Here is a 24442-nt window from a genome sequence, read left to right as displayed (position 1 = left end):
CTTATGTCCACAGTAAAAAAAGTAGCATTCCTTATTTGTTTCTGAGCTAGCATTACCAACAACCAAAGGTAAAGCATAATTTTAGAATAAAATTAATCTGCTGCATCTGCAAACTTTTTTTTTTTTTAAAATATAACCTTACAGATCCACCAAGAAACAGATTTGTAATGTATAATTCCTTGCTTATTTGAATATTCAGGGCCTAAATTAACACATTTGACCTGATGTGATTTTTTTCCTCTATTTGTATAACCTTCTCCCTGCTCATACGTAAGAGCTCTTTGTGACCAACTACATAAAACGTACACTTAAATTAAGAAATTGCTTCTGAAACAGATGCTTTTCAATTTTAAATTCAGAACCATTCTCTACTTGTAATTGCATCTGATTTTCTCAAAGATAGGTGAAAAGTTCTTCAAAACTGGCAGGAGAGAAGGGAGAAGGGAAGAAGAAGGCGTAAGAAATGTAGTACCACAACTCCAAAAAGTACCACAGCTCATTTTAGGACACAAGTGGGGATCAGCTTACTTTTTAAAAATCAACTCTGTTTAGCATTTGCATAGAAAGTAATGTTCACAGACCAATGAACAAACATACATAGGAAGTACAAGCAAGAAAATTAGAGCATAAGATGTTCACCACTTTCAACAGGGCAAAGCTCTCAACTTTTACTAGCAACTTTATTCTAGGAAGTAAAATGTTGGTTGTTGCATTATATAGGGAATGATGAAGAAAAAAGAATGGGTAGAAGAAAGGATAAGTAGAGAGTATTATTTTGGTAAGATTTCTAGGAAAACTTATGAAGAAAAAAAAAAACAGACTCCACTTTCAGTTACAATATTTAAAGGTAGTCCTTCCCCACATCGATACAAAAATATATATATTTTTTTAATAGAGTTATGAGCTTTAGTTCTACATGTTTTAAAATATCTTCTAACTATCATTTAAAAAGCTTTTAAATTCAGGCAAGATCAAGTGACAGTCACAAAACAACTTCACCATCTTAGTAATTACTTACTGATTGTTGATTAAAAACTAAAAATTAACATAAAGTGTTAAAAACACATCTGCTGTGCATATACATAGTAATTGGAAAGTTTTTATTAATTTTGTAGGTTCTTCAAAAAAGAGGAAGCTGCTAACTTTTTTTTTTGATTCAGAGACAAATTTTCATGACAAAATTTATCAAACTAATTCTGTAAACTTTAATTTAGAAAAATATACTTATAACAATACCATTTCACATTTATAAATTTTCATCCAACATCATACCAACACATAAAATGTGGTGTGTACATAAAACATATTCACCACATTCCTACACAAAGTTAATTCCAAAACTGTTCTCACCTCCTAAACAGTAACTGATGAGGTAAATTCCTTGGCCTAAAGGACAGATTTTTGTTCTGCACTTCCACAGGAGACAGAATATGGGTATCCTATAGGGTTCCTACATGCTTAGTCAAGACACAATAATCTTCTTCATGAAATAGACAGGAATCAGGTTGTTGGCAAGAAATCTAAAACATACTCCATCTCACTTTGCACATATTGTGAGGGAACCTTGAACTGTAAAATAGTTTCAAGTGTAAAAATGGTCTTAGCACCACTTCTTACACAAATTTGTAGGAACTTAGAACTATCAAACTTTGGTATGCACTAAAGTATCCAGACTTCATGGCCCCTCAGTTATGAGTAGAACAGTGCAACACAATCTAAAACCAGATTTTATTATAAATTTTTATAATAAAATTCCTCTATTGCCAAGACAGCAATTGTTGTTACTATTTAGATGTGACTTTTGCTTCTCTTGTCCAACTACACATAGAAATTTACAGCCTGATAGAAACTACAGCTACGGTCACTCCTAAAATTGAAGATAACCAATTCAGTTATTTTAAAAAGAAAGAGAAAAAAAAAAAAAGTTACTGACCTCTACAAAAAAGTATTGTTACTGAAATCTACTTTAAAAACAAAAATTTCTTTTATTTAAAAAAAAAATAAATATTCTCATATCTAACATACTAAAGCAGTCTAAAAACTAAAACTTTCCCCAGTCCTCAGGTTTAATGAAGCAATATTCATCATGGGCCCAGAGCAATCAAAAAAACCTCTCAATATTCCATTTCTCCTCTCACAAAAATCCCTGAGGTTACACAGAGTTTCTTGAGACTCAAAGTTAGTAACTTTTCCCAAATCTTTAGCCAAGGAGTTTAGAGATCAAACAGCTAAGCATTGCTTGGATGAAGTATTTGAAACCACTTTCTCTTTCCAGTTGCATTTTCTTGTCCCTTTTCTAGAAATCATCATCAGTCTGTAAATCAGGCAAACTCTGTGAATTTCAGAGTGGGTCTCACCGAAAATACAACCATTGTGAACAAGAAAGAAAAGGCAAAGGAGACTGAAATGATAAGAAAGTCATAACAGAACTCTAGAACAGAAAGGCAAGATAAGATGTATCTAATGCAGCACCATACTGCATATATGTGGGCACTTATATCTTTGAAATGACCTACTTATTACATTTTCACAAACATGCAACAGCCATTCCAATATAAGAAGTTCTGCCTCTTTTTATAAAGACTACTGTAGATAATGCTCAAAGCCCAATTTTAAAACCCGCTGAGACTGAGCTAGAGAAGCAGCTACTTCATCCCATGAAAATATTTTTAAATGGGGCAGAATTTTTAGAGTTGAAAAAACAGTGCTTTGATTGCCTGCCTGCCTTACAAAAAACACTGCAACAAATGTAAAAACCCCCCACCTATGTTACCAAAGCAGCAGCAGTAGTAACTACCATAGAAGCAATCACTGGGAGGCTACAGAGTAGCTACAGTCAATGACAGTAAAAGAGCTGAACAAGGCAAAGCTCTTCAAACATCTTGTCTACTAAACACTCCTCTCCTCCTCACCAATCTGTTCACATACACCTGTCTTAGCATCTAGTTACAAGGTTATACACCCATTTCCACAGCTTTTCGATGTACAAAAGAGATACAATTAACAACAGGAAATTAAAAATCTGAAGGCTTTCACCTACTTGACTTTGAAATTTCATTCTTTTGGTTTAGGCTTGGGGAGGGCACAGATAACTGGCTGCATTTTTCATATGCAACTTTTCATTACGATAAAAAAACCATAGAAGGGAATCCAGCCTGAAAATGTCTGAGGAGCACACAGAACATGAATGAAAATATAACCACAATCTCATGCAAATTAGAAGAAAGTATGGTTGGTTTAAAGGTAATACTGATCTGCCTAGAAGGCCATGTTTAATTTCAACACAGTTTTCATTACCAACCAAACTAATTTTCAACTCACACATTATTAATTTATGAACTTGACCAGATATTTATGTGACACCATGCTTGGAGTCACTTGACTCTTAAATTAGAACTTGTCAAAGCTAAAAAGTTAGCTTAATATGAGTTTTTTCTGAAAGGAGTCATGCCTACTTTCAGGAATAAAGGTTATTGTGTGAGCAGCAAATCCTAGTGCTAATGAAATCATACCATTTCAGAAGTTCCTATTTGTCTTAAAAAGCACTTCCATAGACCGGGATTATGAATTATAGCTACCTGCAAAAAGACGGAATTGGACTTAATGACCCCAGAGCAGGATTGTATGAGTACGATGTCCCATTAACAGTTCTATCAAAAAAGGATAGCACTTCTTTTCAGTAACTAAATTACATTTACCTTATGAAGGAAAAAGAAACAGCCCCTTTACTTTGCTATAAAAGCTTTACCTTCCCACCAGCTTGTTTGAATAGTCTCGTACAAATAGGCACCAAGCTCATAAGGTACATTTTCCTTTGTCATCCTCATCCTACTTCATTTAGGACACCTCCTCAGTGTGTAAAGATGCTTCAGAGATTTTCCATTGCATTTCTCTTGTTTGGGAGCTTGGAACTGGCAGCATCACCTCAATTTGGGGGCAGGGGGAAGGCCTTAAAGGGGCTAGGAATATGAAATTTTATGGGTTTGTCTGGAAGGACAGTAGGGAACTGGATTCCCTAACCCATAAGGTCCTTTCCACACCTACTTTCTAACAATTCACTTGAATTAGCTTCCCAAAAGACTCCTCAGTTGCCTTCTATGCTATGTTCCTTTTGAACACTCAACGTAGAAGCACCCCAAGATTGACCTATGTAAGGGAACACAGATGAAGACCTAACCAGCATCCAGAGCTGTAAACTCAATTAATTTCTATAACTCTTAGCAGTGTCTGCCAGTATACCAAGATAAAATTTAGTGAAGTTTGGGGGTTCCTCCCCTACATTTTTAGAAAGGCAAAATGTTTACACAACACAAAAAGGTTAGTAATCCCTGTGGTGGGCTCACCGTGGCTAGCAGCTAAACCCACAAAGCTGCTCACTCACCACCCCCCGCCATGCCCCAGCAGGATGGGGGAAGAAAATAGGAAGAGCAAAAGCAAGAAAAATCATGGGTCAAGATAAAAATAGTTAAGGGAAGGAAAAGTAGAAGAAGGGGAAAACAAAAAAAAAAAGTGATGCAAAGGCAATCACTCACCACATCCCACGGGTAGACCACTGCCCAGCTACTCTCGAAGAAAAACACTATCTAAAACCCCCTCCTCTCCATTTTGTTGCTAGGACAACGTTATATGGCATGGAATAGCTTTAGTCAGTTGAGGTCATCTGCCTGGCCGTGTCCCCTCTCAACTCCTTGTGCAGGCCCAATCTCTCGCTGGGGAGGTGGGCAGCGTCAGAAACAGAGAAGGCCTTGCCACTGTGCAAACACCCTTCAGCAACAGCTAAAACACAAGCGTGTTGTCAACGCTTTTTTGGTCACAAATCTAAAACCTAGCACCATACAAGCTGCTGTGAAAAAAAAATTTAACTCCATCCCAACCGTACCCAGTTGTACTCAGAAGTCTTGTTTTTCTCCCTTGACATTTCTGTCGCGTGACCAGTGATTTCTGTCTAGCTGCACAGTGTGGAAAGGCCAGGTGTGAGGATTTTAGCCACCATTAACAATTCTCAAGTGCTTAGGGTTGACAATATTTTTTGCCTTATCTTAAAAAGTGAGGAAGTTCTGCACTGAGAAAACAGGCTATGTGGAAAAAACAGACCTTCCTTCTTTCCTCATTACAGACATTTTATTACAGCATTCTGACTATCCCCCAATGCTAACTGTATCATTATTTAAAAAAGTTACAGAAATCTGAGTAGTCAGAAATACCTAAAATATTATGGGAATACACACGAGTCAAATATTCCACTAAAAATACAGCAGCTTATAACTATGTTTTAAGTTCTCAGAAGCAGGGCTTTGCAAAGAAAAAGGTCTGCCATCATTACCTACAGGTTCATGAGAAGGAGTCAGTATAAGAGAATTAACAGCTTTCAGCTGTAACATTACAAATTCCAGTAATACATTACATTAAACATGCCATTTGAGATATATGCCAACTTAAACTATCACATATGGCATATCTATCTAATTATCACAGTTTGTGTTTTCATATGCAGAGCTGTTCTAGTTTTTAAACAATGTGTCAAAATGCACTCTATCTGAAAACAGAAAATGCTGTCTTTTACAATAGCAGTAGGTCAATACTGCATTTTTAACATGCAGTACACTACATTTAAAAAAAGAGAAAAAATACATTAGAACAAGTCTCTAATGTTTTAGTAATGATTTAGCTTTCTTATCAGTAAAATTTTAAGGTGCAAAATGAATACTAAAAATAAGTTTCTCAAAGGTAGTATTTTCAATTTTTATTTTCCCTTTCAAGTCTTTAAGTCACCTATTGACATACTAAGTCTTAACTGACAATGGACAAACAAAACAATCAAATTAGTCATTCTCCCAGTTTGCATGTGATTAAAAAATACTGTGAAATAGCACGTGTGCAGACATCAGTTGCAGTGAAGACAGACCTCACTTGTGTTCCTTCTTCATGTGCAATTTGACCTCACTCAGAACAATCGCTATTGCAGAATCATACATTCTAATTGCAGTTCAATACAAATCATGCCCTGAAATCTTTGATTTCAGATTCCACAGCTGGTGGTCAGTGTCACTTCAGCTGTTCAGAGGGATTTCTTTTTTTAATGTTTCTTTGTGTAAATAAGCAAAGAGCTCACACATAATTACCGTGAAAAATTACATAATCTCAATCTCTGCTTTTGCAACTGAAACAGGACCATGGTTTTTTATACAATAAAATCAAAATGTGCATGGAAACAAACAGTTAAAACTTTAGTAGCCAAATAACTACGCAGCAGCCATTCCAAATACTTCTGGTTTTTGTTCAGGAGTACAGAATAAATGTAAAGATATGCCACTCAGTTATCAACTGCATTTTCCACTGTCTCCCTCAGTTCTTGCAAACTGTAGATATGATTTTTGATCATTTCAACAGAAAGCAGACAATATCAAGATATACTTGAACATACTGTCTTATTCTAAAAATACAGATTACATTATAAATACAAACATACAAGAGTTTAATAGTGCCTCCCCATTTTTTTCCCATCTGTTTTTAAATGAGCATCAAGTCCTTGAGTCTGCAATTACCTTTACAGAACGTTTCTATTAAGCTCAAAATGAAACACATGCAAAAAATGTTTAAGTTTTTGCTGAAAAAAATTGAAAAGCATTAGAATTTGAACACTAAACCAAAACTTTTCTTAGATTTTCATTTTCAATGAACAAATCAGGGCAGGATTTTTTAAATAATAAAGGCTTGTGTAAGCAACTGGACTATCCAGAACATAGGAAAACCTTAAGTATTCCAACTTTTTTCCTTGGAGAAAAGCAGAATGATGCATATATTTGATTTCTTCCATACATACCTCATCAGTCTCCTCCCTGATCCAAAGTCCAAATAATCCTTCTAAAAGATGAGTCAAAACATTTTATGTAATACACAAAAATAGGACAATTTGACTTCATGATTACTCCTTTAAGTCAAAATGCCAATATTTCCTTCGAATTTATTTTTTGACAGTTTACCTGTGCCTTTTAACGTTCCAGATTAGAACTTTAACTACAGAATCCTTCTCGCTAATTGTTTAGATAATTTTTGACAAGGCAGTCAGTTCCACACTTCATAAATTTTGATTTCCACCTTTCAAATCTAAAATAAAACAAGAATGTTGGAACAAAAGAAAAAATGTAATGCTTGTAACAAGAGCAGTTATTTGCAAATGGAAACAGATTCTAGAAAACGTTTAGTCTGAAGAGGATTTGTAACTGAATTTGGATTAGATCTAACGCTTCTCTTAAAATGGACCTTTTAGCAAGACTGGAATACATTAACATAAAGCCAGTATTTTCCTATGTGGAATTACTGAACAGATTTACAAATATATTAAAAAGCTAGTCTATAAAGACACAGAATCATTCTTTTAATATCAGAAAATCTGGCCATATTTTTAAGCAAGTCAAAGAATAAGATAATTACAAAACACTACTGATTATATACACTAAGTTTTTATCATTTGTCCTGCTTTTGGCATTAGCAAAGGGCTGCATTTCTGCATTAAAAATTGAAAGAAACTTTTAAAACAATGTGATTTTTCTTGCAAAGAGACTATGAACTAAAACAAAAGGCTATAAAACTCTTATCCCAAAACAGGAAAACGTGTATACTTGGCAAGTTCATACTGATAATCTGTATTATATACCTATTTTTGATAAACATCTGTTTTTAACTGAAAAGGCATCCTACATGTTCCTCACCAAAGCACATGCATTATTTCTGTATTCATCATTTACTTGATTATATTAAAATAGAATGTAGGAAGAAAGACACCTCCAAATACAGATTCAAGCAGCTCTATCCAGCTGAGAAAAGTTCAATGACAATTGTTTGCGAGGCTAGAAAATGGTGAGAATACATCCCTCCTCAGAGAAAAAGGCAGCAGTAAATTTAACTACCCTAGAGAAGCACCAGGAAAAAATACATTCCTTTGCTAGAAAAAGGAACACCCTTAGAAAGAAAGAAGTCTTTTACCAAAAGACCTAAATTGTAATCGTATACAGATTTATCCCTATGTGAAAACACACCAATATGAGACTTTGTAGACTGGATGCATACTCCACCTTGCATAAATTCAGTACTTACTTGAATTAACGTTTGTATACAGAAACTGCTGGTAATTTTACTGCCTTTGTAGGAGTGTCTCCACTCACTTTCCTGGGAGGCAGTGGCAAACAGGAAAGAAATTCTCATTTTCAGCCCTTATGCTTAAGGGACAAGAAAAAGAATTTGTATTCCTTTTTTGCCGAAAGTAATAGAACATCAGCAGTGGAAAGATGGAAGAACTGTACCTTACTTTACTGACCCGCATATATAAAAAGTTCGGACAACTTCAAGAAATGCTCAACTTCAGTACAATATTTGATCTCAAGCAACACAAAGAATAGGAAACAATTTGTCAGATTTTGATTACTTCCAAAAATCTTCACCCTATCTAAAAATGGGAAGTTTTACTTAACACAAAATCTAAATTCAGAGTGATGGTTATAATTTACTGGCAGAATTTCCATTCTGAACATCAAGTATAAAAGTGGAAGTAAAAATATATGCATGTTAAACTGCTTATGAAATAAACTACAAATTTTCCAGCACTTAGAACATGCTGAACTACTATTCTGAGATTCAGAATTTAAAGGTTTGTAGAAGGAAAACTTAGAGCTCTAAAAAATAACTTGGAGATTAAAAATTGAAATTAAATACTTGTTGAGACTGAATCACTGGCTTTTTCCCAAGTAAGCAGCAAACACATAGTAATTTTTTGAATGAAATACATCTTTCTAACCATCTTCAGCATTTGTAAGATGGCCTATCCAGCAAGATTCCTCAATTTGCCCCATGGAAGGGGATAAACATAGGGGACATCCCACACCTTGAAGCAGATAACACCAATAAGTTATTTCTACACAGAAGAAACATGTATACAGAAATCCAATATGAAAACCATCTTTTGCTTTTGAGCAAGGGAAAAAGAAATTGGGGAAGTGATAATCCCCTTAGAATCCAGCATTTAAATGCTATGTGAAAACTGCTGCACTCTAAAGGGATTAACACAACCGAACCTGTTTAAAGCAGAGTGAAACTTTAAAAATTATTCAATACGGAGAGATAAATAAAGTCTACTCAAATGTCCTAAGGTATCTTGGTCTTCCCTCTACACAGAGACTTACCTACAAGGATTCCAGAATATCTATGGATCTGAATCCACACTACAGTTCACACATCTGTTTCTTTGTAAACTGAGATCACTTCATATAAAACACGCCATCATTCTCCCTTGGTTTACCAATAAACTGCATTACAATTCAGTAGATAACTACTAATAGCACTTTTACCTCTAAATTAGCACTGCAACATTACAGCTCTTCCTAGACCTACTGAAGTAAGTCATACTACAAATATGAAATTTATATTAGTTTCTGAAATACTTTTAGTTTTAAGCACACTTGACTTGAATATCAGATAGCCATCATCAGCTTATCTGCACCTCCCAAGTAAGCATACTTTACAATATGAAAACCTCATCACACAGAACCAGTGCTACTAACATACACTAGCTTACACCAAAAGCCCTGCATGCTTTCTTAGTTGTGGCTTCATAGAATCTTTGACAGGGAAAAGCCACCCAAATTAAGACACCTTCATGCTTGCCACTACCGAGAGCATTACAATCACCTATTCTGATCTCCTATTCAATAACATATCACAGAAAAAAACCCCTGCATTATCTTCGGAGCCCATTTAACTATATGCATATTTTTAGGAAAAGGTCATTAAATTTTAATTGCAGTTGAAATACCACAACCCTCAGTAAACTGTTGCAATCACTTCTGAAACTTTGTATTGGGAGAAACAAGGCACCAAAAACAGAACTGGCCATTCTAGTAAAAAGCCAAATACTTAAATAAATAATGAAAAAAAAAAATCAATGATCTTCAGACAGCCAATACAAAGCTGCCAAAATTTACAAGCAGAGACTTCTTTACAAAAGAAAACACGTGAAAAGAATTTTGCACATTGATGAAACTTAAGTTCCTGGACTAGCCAACACTGAAAGCATGGTAGTCATTTAAGCACCATATTAAGTTATTCCATCAAAAAAGGACAAAAAGTGGATGAACAACTAGGGGTTTATTTTTCCTCATTATGAGCATATGCATGTGTGTTGGAGAAGGGAAAAATCAAGGTACTTATTTTACAATTTCAGATGACTAAATTTTGTGCCCTTTTCATGTCTGCACCCTCCAAATCAGAAAGTGCTAAGCTAATTAAGTGTGAAGGACAGAACTGGAACTACTTCTGAACACCAAAACCCACATTCTTTCAAATAGTAAGTACTATCAAAAAATGATCCACTGGAAAAGATAATACAGAAACAAGAAAATGATTAGTTACTAATCAACAAAGTACCATTTAAAAATTGAAATAAAAATTAAATTTAACTAGGTATAAATATTTAATTCAAACACTGATCTTGCTACCACTATCCACTCTATGTCTCTTAGACTAGAAGGTTATAAAACATTTGCATAAACTGAGAGGGGATTGTTTTTAAAAGGCACAGGAAAGCTAAAGGAGGACAAATATAGCCACCTATTTCATTGATTTTCTCATCAAGAACATGCAAGACTAAAGCTCTGAGGCTACCAATTACACGTGGATTTCTACATACACTTAAGAATATTGTTTTTAACAACTTGATTTAAAATCTGGCTATCTGAGGAAGGATTTTTTTTCCTTCTTCTGAATACTAGTTATTCAAGGAAAGAAATCATGATCAACTCAAGTAAAAATGAAGAGCTACTGGCTACACAAGGTAACTTCCTTTTTATAGAGGCTCTTTCCTGTCCAATCCTAAGAGTTTACGTGCTCATAGCACAAAATTGCCCCATCTTTTTTCTGGTTATTTGGGATCAATTAATCAGAAAAATAGAATTTATTCATTTTATATATCATGTTGGCACTTACTAGAACAGCTAGTCATAGATGTAGATCCATACAGAACTAGACAGCTTATAAAATTATAAAGTATGTATTTTATTATTGTTAAAAGCAGTGCAAATACTAGATGAGCACTTGGCATTACTACCTAAACAAAAACACAAAAACTTATATCCCTGAAAAAGAAAAAGAAAAAATCTTTGTAAAGTTAACACTTCCTTATTTTATTTTTTTTTTAAGCATTTCACTATGCTAGAAATTATATGCTGCTTGAGGAATGAGGAAGAGTAATCACAACAAGAACTGGCAGACTTAGGTGTACTGCACTGCATAGTAGAAGATGCGGAAGTTGGGAAGTGATATAATTACAAGGAGTTCCTGGGGAATCCAATTTTTACTTTAGATTGACAGAGCTGCCAAGTGTTCATCTAATACAGTTAAGTAGAAGACATACAAAGAATGAAGTGTGCACACACATGCAAGACAGAAAACAAACCCCATACATGTTCTATGTCTAACACTTCTCATTGCAACAAATCATTTTTATAAAGCTTTAAGGCATCCAGTAGCAGAGTTTCATTGCAGACCTCTGAAACTCAGCACAGACAGAATGACAGAAGAGCCTCTCTTGTTCCACAGACGTTTTCTTCAAATCCAGGTCAATACACTGCTAAAAAGCCACCTATTTCCCTTTTTTTTTTTTTTTTTTTTTTTTGTGTGTGTGTGTTCCTCAGGAAAACTGTTGGTAGCTGCCGGATTACAATAAAACATAAATATTCTATAACTCCAGTTCAATATCACTGCCAAAACAGTATCTGCTGCAGCACCTGAATTGCTGCTGCTGCTACTACTACTATACACTATCCTACCTACACTTTGGCGTTTTCCAGCGCCAGATTACAGATGGGGACAAAATGTAAACCTCAGCTAGATCAAGCTCCAACTCAGCATATGGGCCAACTGGTCTTCTCCCGTTTTCCTCAAAGCCATGATATTTCATTGCCCAACTCTTTGGGAATACACTCTGATACAATTTTAATTCTCTAAGCACTCTGGATGCTCAACAAAGCCAACTGAATGGACACGTGCCATTTCCTACTTTTCCAGTACATGACTTCATATAAATATTTTCAATAATTTATGTTATAAAAATAAAGACTCCACAGCTGTATATTCAGTTAAATATTTGTAATTTTTCATGTACACTTTGAAAATCAGATTTTAGAACACACTAGGAAGATGATAAATTACTGCTGCCTCTGATTATCTGGTTCTCTACAGAGAATTTTCTTCCCTATATTGCCAATGAAGAATCTAAAAAGAACTAAAGTCACTACTTGAAAATAAAATAAAATACATGTACATACAAATCTTCCAAGACCTTTGGAGATGTGCACTATGGTTCTTGCTTCAAGCAAACAGGTGCCACTCTATGAAGTGGGGGAAAATAGTACAAATGTGTGAAGCTCTTTATGTGGGAAATTACAAGAGAGTTAAATGGCACTGAGCAAGGCACAAAAAGTGCTTTTAAAATAGAAACAAGGGAACATGCAGAGAACCTCAGTATCTAATTTAATTAATGATTGAGAATGCAAAGGCTCCAACTGGTGAAACATTAGCAGCAGCCATGAATTTCACTGTAGTTCTGTATAACAAGTAATCTTACCTGAGTGATTCTCAAAAAAATGTCAACACATCGATTGTATTTTTCATCTGATCCTGTCAATGCTGAGATGACAGGCCCTGCAGGATGCAGTGAGAGATCAATGATGAAAAACAGATGTTTAGTCTTTTCACAATCAAAACCTAAAAGACCAGGCAAATACGAAATTTTGTCTGAGATTCATGCTTCTTTATATCCAACAAATGCTAATGTTACATTATCACTTTCATATACTTAAGTTGACAAGGGTATCTCTTCCTCACTTACAAGGGATCTGACCCCAGATCATTTATGTCACCAACATATAACTTTAAACCTGGTCCCTAATATACTATTCTTTCAAGTGCTATCTGGTCACATCTAGTTATTTACATGACCTACTTCATACATCAGCCTATGTTCTCTGGCCTTTCATGAAGGAGACTTAATTTTGTCCATCAATTATGCAGAACACTCAAACCTTACACAAAATTTATTTCAATTCAGAAGTCGAGAAGAGCAATGCACAATAGTATTGCTCATAACTAGCTCAAGCAAAGAGTGATACATTCATATTTGAAGTTACAAAGGCATGTTAGCATAGTATAGTTGGGAGTAGACTTCCATAGAAACCGTAGCAATCCACAGAAACTTCCATAGTTTCCATTTGGAAACTTCCAGTTTCCAAGTTTTGGAAACTTCCAGTTTCCAAATACTGCCTTAAACTGACATTTCATTCAGACCAGTTAAATAACTGCAAATGAATTTTAATACTTAGCAATAATCAAGAACAGCACATTTAATATTAAGTAAACCCCAATCAGATTCAACCATAGTTAATTATCTAATATGTTAAAGTGAAAACAAGTTAATATGGGGGATGGGAAAGTAGATAATTGTCATTTTATTATGTATTAAAATATTTAATATGTCTATTAAATATACAGCAAATTTAAAACAGTATTCTGACAATCATTTCTCTATTTTTAAATTAAAATACAGGCAATGCAGTTAATCCTTATAATGCTATGAATAGTCACAAATTGGGATGCAATGAAATCAAAACAAAAATAGGATGGAATAGAACCTTATATGTCTGTAATGTAACATTTAAAAGATCTCTAGGCTAAACTCTGGTTTGCTGTTTCCTTTGGGGGACAGAAAGACAGAATCGCCCTGAATACCAGTGAACGTAAGGAACCTCGTAGTCTCCTAAAGCCATGTCATGCAGTTAAGCAGAAGATATTAGTATACCTACAGTAAATTAATAGTCTCACACATGAACAGCACACTCAATGTATTCCAACTACCAAATACCAGCTCTCAATTTTACATGTTTCCATGTTACTAGAAATCCTTAAAAGAATCACAACTCTGAGCTAGCCAGCACAAGCACCAAGCATATCCCACTAACACAGCATACTACTGTACACCAGAAATTCACACCAGACACAAACAATATAACTCTTCTCATTTACAGACAACTGTATTTATTGTCAGAATAAACACAAATATTTTTGCTAAGTCCATTATAAGTGACATTTCAAAAACATGTTTATCAGCCTCATTACTTATCAGATCATTTGATAAACAGTAAGAATGTATTACAGTTTTAGACTGAAGTACATTAAGAATTTTATGCTAGTGTCAAACAAATACAATTAGAAAACCAAAAGGCCTACCAAGAAGCACTACCATCAACAAGAGTCAAAAAGCAGCCTTTCCATTTCTAGTATGTATTGCATTTTATACCATGACACTGCAGCCTCTGAGGGTCAGATTAATTAAGATCAACAGCAGCTGCAGTGCAACGTGAGAAGCACACTGCCACAGTTCTCACCAGTCCAGCCCAATTACCTGCAGCATTCCAACACTGGACAACTGACAACTACCATACTCCTCACCAAGTCACTAACTCCCACTGCCCTACTGATAAATGCTAAAAACCAAACTACCCTCTTTTTAAGACGGACTGCAACGCTGACTTCACCTGCTGCAATTTGCAACGATATGTTTGCCAGTCAAAACTTTACAGATGTTGCCTAACTTTATGCTAGAGCTGTGTCCAAAGACAGAAATGAGACAGCAATCAGGTGTAAGCCCTCCACCCAAATCCCTCTATGCTCTATTTCTAAACCCAGTCTGACAAATTCACTAAATCCAAGGTTTTCTCCCCTGGCCAAAATGCTACTGATCACTGACGAAATAAATTCTGTGGTCAACTACTGATGACAGTATCTCAGTTACTGCAATTAATTAAAGAACAAACAAGATCAAGAAGTATTTGAAAAAGGTATTGCTTGTTACAGGTTACACCCATTAAGAAAAGCAAAAATATGTTTCTTTTACTGCACAAGGGAGAAGAGGAAAACAGTTAAGAGACTCAGACATTCCCAGTTTATATTTTTAAAATAGTAGCTTCAAGACCTACGTTCTGACAAACATCCATTAAAATTTTGATCTATCTGCAAAATACCATCAAAGTATTGTATGGAAAATGAAAACTTTGTAAAAGAGGAAAATTTAACATTTTCAGTGCATACCAACTTCAGCTATTTTTTTAGGTTTGGGGGTTTTTTTTCCAGAATACATTAGTCCAGAAAATAGATATTCTTAATGAATAACTGCTTTACAGAAATCTCACCTTTAACAAAAAAAACACACTGTTACTAGAAGGACTTTCACCTACATAACCTTTCTAATTACTAAGAATCATTTGGTTTTCAATTATATTGAAAACTAGTCAAAAGCAATCACAGTTAAAGGTTGAAAATGATTAAATATGGCATTTCCCTGTGATAACAGCCATCCTCACTTTGTTCTTTATTTTGCCAACCAAGTGCACATATGGTTAGTCTGTATCATTTACTAAAGTTAGACTAACCATTCCAACTCTATCACAAGTTGTTTTAAACCTTTCTTATACAAGACAAAGACAGAGCACTTTCATGCAAGCCAAAGCCATTTACTACGTCAAAGTTTATTCACTCATTAACATGAGTAAGTCCCTACACATAGAAGAAATCAGTGCAAAATTTCTACTTAAACTTCCACTCAAAATTTCTCTAAGCCTACCAAATGAGAAGCTGCTAAGCAATGATATACTGGGCGAGTTAGATATGTAACAATCTCAAGATCATACCAAGTTACATATTCAGTTTCAGCTTCCTTTTAAATGTAAAATACTAAGGATCTGCTGGCTAACAAGCCAACTTTTTTTTATTCTGTTCCAGTAACCAGGCAACAGACAACTGTCCAACTGAGAATTATCTCTCTGAACAGCTGGCAATCAACACTTGGGGGTTTTTGGTGGTTGGTTTTTTTTTGTTTTTTTTTTTAACTAGTAGAAAGATCAGTGATTCCAGTGATTACTTTACAAACGTACACAGCTCTGAAATCTCTACTCACTATTTAGTCATTTCCTCAGTCCCATTATCCCCAAAGTTACTCATGTAAGTAAATGTTTACAAAAGAATCTGAAAATCTTATATACTTATTACAAAAGAATCTGAAAATCATATATACTTATGAAGTCTCTAATCAGCTAATGTTAACACTTCAGAAAAAATTAGAAGTATCAAGAATAAAAGTGAGATGCATTTATTGATGTATGACAAACCACCTTCAAGGAACCATGACAACAGACAACTAATAACTAACACCATTCTCGCTTCTAACTCCATTACTCTTTTTTCTCTTCCATAGCTGAAAAAGCAGTATTTCACTTCGATATTATTTCAAGTGTTGATTTTTAAAACAGATTCTTTTCCCCACTAGACTTTAGGTTATTTTTAAGAGTTATAAATTAACATGACAATTCCTTTATTATATAAAGGAAATAATAATGGTGACTCAGGCTTGACATATTATACCTTTCCCCTTCCTAACAGTTTAATAGGAGTAATGAAACTAGAAAGTGAACTTATTAATTATAAATTCCTGTAAAGTTGTGTTAAGTAACACATTCAATGTGTTGGAAAGGTTTTTAAGAGTCAGAATAAGAGACTTTTCAAAAGGCACTTGCACAAAGATTAGCTAGACTATCTCCCATAATACATGAATGTTTCAGAAAAATCTGATCTTCAGAAACAAAACATCTCAAATACAAGTCACTTCGTAAAAACATAATATAGCCACACAACACTTCATACACTGTCAATACGAGGCGGGGGAGGAAACTCCCACCTTTTGTATTCTCCAAGTATTTAGATCACTACTGATTAAAAATCTGCTATAAAAACAACAGAGATAATCTGTTGTTAAAAGCAGTAAAACCTTATCCCCATTTAATTATGTTTTTATTAATCTCTGTTCTTAATATTATCTAATTTCAGTACACATATGACTTCATATTCCAATAAATTGAAAAACACTGACCGAGCTCAAATTCACTCAAGCACCCAGTTCAGACCAGGCAAGATCCTGTTGCAAGATAAACAACGTGATGCGATGTAACATAATTTTGTGCGTGTGTGCATGTGTGTATGTGTGAGACTGGGGTGGGAACGCAGAGAAAGAGCAAGACTGCATGAGAGAGAAAGAAAGGGAGAGTGTGCGCCAGCATTCGCAATGGAAAAAATACATATGTCCAGAGCAGTTTTCAGTCCAGCGCTCACTATAATTCAGAATGGAGAAAGAGATAAGACAATGAGAGCTTAATACCACAGAAATACTGACTCTCTTTTATATTACTGAAAATAAAACCATACATTAAAATAGCTCCACAGCAGCCAGTTTCTTTATGAAGTTCACTTCATTAATATTAAAGTGGCATGGCTACGTCTGTATTTAAATTTTGGACCAGAACCTACTAGTCAATACACACTCTGTACTTCTCTGCAGAAAGGATCAGCACCTATTAGTTTAAAAGTAGGGCATATTTTGCCATTTTAATTTCATTTCCACTAATCTAGGGGGACAAGCCTGAACAGAAAAGAATCGGAGATAATCTAAGCACAATAACCAAAGTCAAATCGCAGAATGCCAGACAATTAGAAAAAGTCAGCCGGTAACCTGAAAAGAGAACAATAAATTTTGTACTCATAAAATAAGACTGCAGTGGACAGTAATGTACTTATATACTGCTTCCTATTTTGTAAACTAAAATGTTCAGTAAAAAGCTGTTTTTTCCTTCAATTTCTTGTAATTAGAGCTGTCATATAATTCTTCAGTAATTATGTCACCTTTTGATGCACAAAAATAATTCCAACAGAAATCAGTCTGCATACTGAAGTCCTATATCACAGAGGAAAAAAAAAAAAGAACACTATTAGATCATAGGAACTACTCATGACTTCTGTATTACAACCAACTTCCTCCTTTCCAAACAGCAACTTACGCAGACTGCTAAAACTTTTCAGAAATACAGAAAAGTTTCACAGAATCTTTGGCAAGACAACATTCCATAGTGAAATGTACATTAAATACATTTACAGTTATAAGCATCAGAGGTACGGACTAAATGACTTTTATTGGGAAAACAGAATAATTCTTTAAGAAACCTTATAAGAAAAATAAACCGTATCTTTATAGTAACTATTTCACATGGTTTGTATTCCCTAATGCTATATGAGCATGAGAGTCTGGAAGAAACCCAAAAGCCATCAGCTCAGGGAATGTCAGGACCTCCAAAAATTCCATGGGCTGGTGGTCAAACGCAAACAGAAAGACTAACAAGAGCTAGCCACACTGGAATCCAATTCTCATCCCTATTCCATGCTTTAGCAGGTGTCAGTCACGAACTTCCTTACAACACTCATTTTCTATACGACACAACATGGTTGCAAATTCAAAGCAGACTGTATGAAGTCAAACTGGAACTTCATTTACACCTGTTACAGTGAAACTGCTTGAGCCTCCCTGCCCTAGTTATTTATATTTTTACTACTGATTTTAAGAGAGAATATGTTTATGTCACAAATGTTTTTACTCATGTCATTCTAGCTTGCTAATTTTTATTTTTCAAAGGTTCTTCTGCTACTACTGCTGTATCTTTACAATTTGCTACACAAAAAAATATGTAATTCTGATTTAATCAGGAAACAGAAGAACTGTGGTAGAGCACTGAACAAAAGATCTAATCCTTGGAGCGTCCTTTCCAAGTGAGTGTAAATAAACTGTAGTAAAATGAAAAGGCTCGTAATTTGGTATTTGGAATATTCTTCATAAACACCAATTTTCTGTAACATCCTTGCATATCTGATACCACCTCATGTATAATGCAGAAAATCTATTTCATTTTCATCTATTGACAGTGAATTTAATTTACTGTTGCGGCTCTTTACCCAGATTATGTTATTAATTCTGCAATCAGGCTCTTTTGAGTGCTTTTATTTCTTCCAAGAGTTTTCACAATCCTACATTGATTTTTTTTTCCACCCTAACACCTTTCAAAATAAAGGATCATTTTTTCTGACTTTCTAAAGAAAAGTAAAAAAGAAAAAAAAACACCTCAAAGACAACAAGCATCAGTTCATAAGCTGTATCTTTCAACAGGCAAAATCTACATGCATCACTAACATCTGACATTTAAGTATTATAAACTACATTCATTAAGGAAATGTACAACAGGTGCATTAAAATTTCCACATGAAAAATCATCATTGTAAATAGACCACAATCTCTCCATTAATAAAAAATTATCCATTTCTGCCTGACACTAAAGTTAGAGGACAGGAAAGCTCAATGCTCCAATGTTAGTGTTCTGTTTACATCCACGCCAACTGCTTTCACTATTTTGTAGAATTCAGTCATCTTGTTAAACTAGATCAAATGCAAAGCAGCTCTTCTTTTTCCAACAGAAAAAAGTAAGAACTAGTCAACTCAATTCTAAATCAACAGTTATTCTTCAAAATAACAAAATCAAAACACTAGAAAAAGTGGTAGCTATAATATTATTTCACATCAGTTTTTAAAAAGTCCTCTAGAACAAAGTTCAATTACAGAATGCTAATTTGTTCATATTTAGGGGAGAAAAAAAAAAAAGATTATTCAGTTGCAGAAGCTAAAATCTTGTATATCATTATGTAAGGCTCCCTCTTCAGAAATCTTATAAAGGAGAAATGCTAAATCAGGTATTTATTATTGTTATACACAAATATTAAAAACTTATTTCTTGTGTATAATGCAGTTGATGTAAAATACTAATTTCTTTATTCATCCAAATTATTTCACTTTCATAATACAGTTTTCTTCCACCATCATGATAAACATAATATAAAGAATATCTAAAGAGCAGCACTTGTCCTCTTTACTTCACTCCAGACCCAGTGAACAAAGCAGTGAAGCAGAAAGAAGGTACATAATGGATTTAAAGTAAATGGCCCATTCTTTAAGAGGCGGCCTCTCGTTTTTACTCATTCTAGCTTAATTGTCATTACAATGTCTGGAAACTTCAAACGAACAATTATTTTTCAGCCAGCTGTCAGGTTGGTTCCTTAAAGCTAGATTTTTATTTTTAAAAAAAAACTAAAAAAACAAAGCAATCAAAATGTTAATGAAAAATACTCTTTTGCAGAAACATTTTAAACATCTTTAAACATATTTCAAGCAGTTAGTGCCCAGTCCATTCCATACACCAAGACAGACAGAACATTGATATTCACTGTTGCACTTTGCAACATACTTTTCTGAGAAATAACGCTTCCAGCTGTGCTGGAAGCTTAGTCGTCACTACATGAAACACACCGACACATACGTACATCCCTTGGGATTCAAAAATAAAGAATTGGCTAATTTTTGCACCTACCTGGGTAAAAATCTTTGGACTTAGACAGCTTGATGGTGGCCCCAGTCTCTTTCTGCAACTGAACAATTGTCTGTCCTCCCTTCCCAATTATAGATCCAGCAGCATAACTAGGTATGAGGACCTTTAGAAAATACTGGCCATCCTCTGAAAAATTGAGATATGCACGGTTAATATGGCTTACAAACTTTGATTTTTCCTCCCCAGACCCACAAATAAACAAAATGTTACATCTTTAAACTCATCCAGTCAATTCATGCATCTACATCTAACCAGTTGCGTCATTCTACAAGACATGTTTAGACTATGCCTTTGACATTTTAAAATACGTTCGTTTATTCTGAGCAGATTTAAAGAATCCACATAGATTCCTTAATTCCGTGAAAGAATAAGAATAAAATCCGAATTATATTTCAAAGGTGAATTTTTTTTCCCAATGGTAAGCAGCACAGCACACAGAAATGATCGGACCCCTTTGAAAAAAAATAAAGCCCTGCACGAAAACGTGCCTAGTGACAACTACAACCTTGCTTGAAAATACTGCAAAAGAAATGCCAAAACTAAAAAGGAACGAATTGTAAATTCTGATGGGCTATTTGTTTGTCATTAGCAAACACATGAGAATAGCAATTAGCTATTGCCTGCATTCTTCTTAAGTGAGCAAAACGACTACTCTGCTACCAAATAACCCACCCAAAATGTGGGGTTTTATTCCAAGCGTTTCAGTCACTGCCAAGAAAACAACTCAACATGGTGCGGATGGAATCACTTGCCTAAGTAATCCTGATGCATTCCTTTAGCACTTCTTAAGCGACAATGATCTCTTTTAAGCTCATTAATTAAAGGACATTAAGAAGAATTTTTCCCAACTGATCAAAAGCCTAAGTCACTTATTTTAAATACACTTAAGAGGTGACGAGATGGACAATGCCAGTCCTCTACCCACCACTAGCGTTAAAGCACACAATTGGAACAGGAAAAAAATCCACAGAATGAATGAAGGGGAAAAAGAAAAAAAAAGATTCTCGGTCTGATTCGGCAACCGCACAATTGTCCGTGCTCTCCCCCCACCGCTAAACCCAGCTACGCTGAAGTCTAAGGACCTTCCGTAACCGGCTCCGAGAAAGTGCAAGGCAACGAGGGTACGCTGCTTCCCCAGACGGAGGCTCTCCCCGGCAATTAAGGCAACGTCCCACTGGCACGGATATCGAGATTTTTACCAGGAAACCTGTTTCGCAAAGTTGTTGTTTTCCCCCCTAGGCGGAAGGGACGATCCCAGCCCGCCCTCGGTCTCCTACCGAGACTGCGAGCGTCTCGAGAAGTGCCCGTGTGTGACAGTCGTGCCCACCCGTATCAACACGGCCGGCTGAGCCACGCACTACGCACGGTCGGAAGGCTGCTCTCAAAATTGGGCAAATAAATTCACCTCTGCCTCGGTGCATTGTTATGACGACTCCGGTGCCCACGGACAGCGGAGATGCCGGTCCCGTTATAACTCATCTCCTCCAGGAAGAGCGGGCTGTTAACTAGCGAGTCCCCGCAGCCGAGCGGCGACTCCCCCCGCCACCAGCCAGCCCTCGCCCCCGGCACGGCGAACGCACGCCGTGTAGGCGCTGACAATAGAAGTGAGGCCAAGGAGGAGGAAAACGCACGGCAAGGCTGAAATTCAACTTGCGACCCGGAGGATGTGGCAGGAGGAAAGCGCGTTCGCCGTCTCCTTCCAGCTGCCATTTATTTTCGCCCATCGTTAAGCGGGCGAGGGAGGTAGCTGGGCTGCGGAAGCCCCTTGTGCTCCCTCCTAGTCTCCGTAGGGTCACGGCTGTGCAGCCCAGCGTGGATATTAAATAAAAAGACTGGTAGATGCTGAAAACCGACGCCATTTTGATGAATGATAACATTAGAGAAATGGGAATGTTTGGGGGGGGGAAGGGGGGGAGGCAGGCAGGTAGGGAAGCGGAGAGGTGGGTGGGTTGGGCGGGGGGGAGGTGACAGAGGGTATACCCACCGCCCGTGTTGGTCCTCTTGGTGCTGCCGGCTTCAGGGGGGGCTTCGAGCGGTCTTTTCCGGGAGTCCGGCGGGTCCAGGTCTATGGGAACCCCGGTGTGGGTCCCGTTCTGCTGGATGGGAGCTGCCGCCATCATGTTTGCTGCTGCTCGGAGGAGAATTGTCTCTTCCCTTCTGTGGTGGGGGGGCAGGGAGGGAAGGGGGGAGGAGGAGGAGGAGGAAGGGGGAGGAGGAGGAGGGGAGGGGGCTCGTCCCGTTCTCTTGTCCTTTTCGAAAATGTAGAGCTAAGCTCGGGATTGTCGAGGATGCTGCGCGCCTTGTTTATCTGGCACCCGGGGGGAGGGAAGGGAAAGGAGGGAGGGAAGCGGGCAGGACTGGGCTGGAGGAGCAGCTGCAGTGCAGTGTCAGGAGGAGATGAGGAGAAGGGAGACAGGGGAACGAGGGGGGCGAGAGAGGGAAGAGAAAGGGGGAGAGGGGAGGAGGAGGAGGGGAGAGAGTGAAAAGAGTGAGACGGGAGGAGGAGAGGACAGAGTGAGTGGGAGAGGAGAGGAGGGAGTGAGTGGGAGAGGAGAGGAGGGGAAGAGAACGAGTGAGACTGAGGCGGCGGGGAGGGAGGGAGGGAGGGAGGGGGAGAAGGAGGGAGGGAGCGAGCGAGCGAGCGGTGTAAATGGTGGGCGAGGGAGCGAGTGGGAGATGATTCACGCTGCCTCCGAGCCCCCGTCCGCCCCTGCCTGCCCTAGCGCCGCGCCTGCCGCTGCGGCTGGCCGGCCCGCCGCTCCCGGGCTCTCGCGCCCTCCCTCACTGACGGGCTCGCGTGCGCGGGGGTGCAGAGGGGGGATCTCTGCCGGTGCCGCGCTGCTCCGCTCTCGCCCCGGCACCGCCGCCGGCGGGCGGGCGGGCGGCTGGCTGGCTGGGCGGCCGAGCGGCCGCGGGCTGGGGCCGCCACCCTCGGCTACACCGCAGAAACCCAAAAGGCAGGAGAGGTTAGAGCCGTGGGAGGGGGTGCACGTACGGGGGCGGGGGGGGGGGACGGGGACGAGGGACAGGCGGCGAGGGGGGGGGGGGGGGAGAAGGCCGGCATAAAAGAGAGGGGCGGGGCTTCCTGCGAAGACAGGCGGGAGAGGCAGCCAATCGGAACAAAAGAGAGCGAGGTTGGGATTGAGGCGTGTGGCCAATCACGGGCCGCCAGTGGAAGAGCCGTTGGGGGGAGCAGAGGAGGTGGGTTAACCTCTGCGGCGGGGGGCGGGGGGCGACGACGACGACGACGACGACGGCGGCGACGACGGCGGCGGGGAGGGCGTGTGTGGAGGCCGGCTCCCGCCCCGGGAGGGTCCCCGCCGTGATGCGGCGTCACCTGGGTTACACAGTGCGCCTCATAGGCCGGCAGCTGCGTGGGAGGACGGCTGAGATCGCCCGAGGGGGCGGTGGGGTAGCGGGGACATGTCCTCGCCGAGGCTGGCTGCACCACCTCAGCGCGGCGCGGCGCGACCCGGCCGGTGTGGAGGCGGCCCTTCCTCCCGGCCCCGCGGGTGGCGGGCGGCGGGCAGCGCTGCCGCGCCGGGCGCCTCGGACGCGCCGGGCTGCGTCGCGCAGGCTTGTAGGAAAAAAAAAAATAAATAATAATAAAGATATTATTTTTATACTGTGACAGCCGGGCTAGCTGGAGCTGTGTGACCCAGAGCGGCGTTTCTTACGTAAATGTTTCGTAGAAAATTCAAAGAGGTTTCACAGCGACGAAGGCTGTTTCTGCTGACAAATCTCAGATTGTTCGGGCTGAAGCTTAACACGTTGTAAGGTGCAGGGCGGTGGGGGTGGGAGGGCTCGGGGGGATTGTTTACGTTGTATAAAAGCATTTTTACTCCACTCTTTGCTATTTAATCGGCTCATTGCCTTTGAAAAAATTTCTCAAACCAGTGTAACCGTAACGGTAGTGGTCAGTACTAGAGCATCGATTCTGTACAAAATTTAGAAATGTGTGTTTATTGCTTTAGACCATGCTCCGTGCTAAATTCGTATTGATATGTATGTGTGGGGAATGGCTGCTGACTTGATTCCTCTCACTATGCAAGCTTAAAACCTGGCTGTTTGTGGATGAAATCCAA

At 38.1% G+C, this 24442-nt stretch overlaps 1 protein-coding gene across 2 annotated transcripts in view; it reads right to left on the bottom strand.

Annotated features, from left to right (window-relative positions):
* Positions 1-22881, bottom strand: part of NOVA1 (NOVA alternative splicing regulator 1) — a 156690-nt gene extending 133809 nt beyond the window's left edge. The window contains exons 1-2 of one of the 2 annotated variants that reach the window (XM_075030351.1): positions 22342-22881; positions 20340-20483 (exon numbers count right to left, since the gene is read on the bottom strand). In XM_075030351.1, the coding sequence (XP_074886452.1) occupies positions 20340-20483; positions 22342-22477 (280 nt within the window). In that variant the 5' untranslated portion in view covers positions 22478-22881. The remainder of the gene's footprint in view (positions 1-20339; positions 20484-22341) is intronic. The other variant, XM_075030352.1, reaches the window with a different exon arrangement.
* Positions 22882-24442: the final 1561 nt, after the last annotated feature.

The sequence above is a fragment of the Buteo buteo genome, chromosome 6, assembly GCF_964188355.1.
Source record: "Buteo buteo chromosome 6, bButBut1.hap1.1, whole genome shotgun sequence".
NCBI lineage: Eukaryota > Metazoa > Chordata > Aves > Accipitriformes > Accipitridae > Buteo > Buteo buteo.
This window is presented reverse-complemented; position numbering and strand designations above follow the sequence as displayed.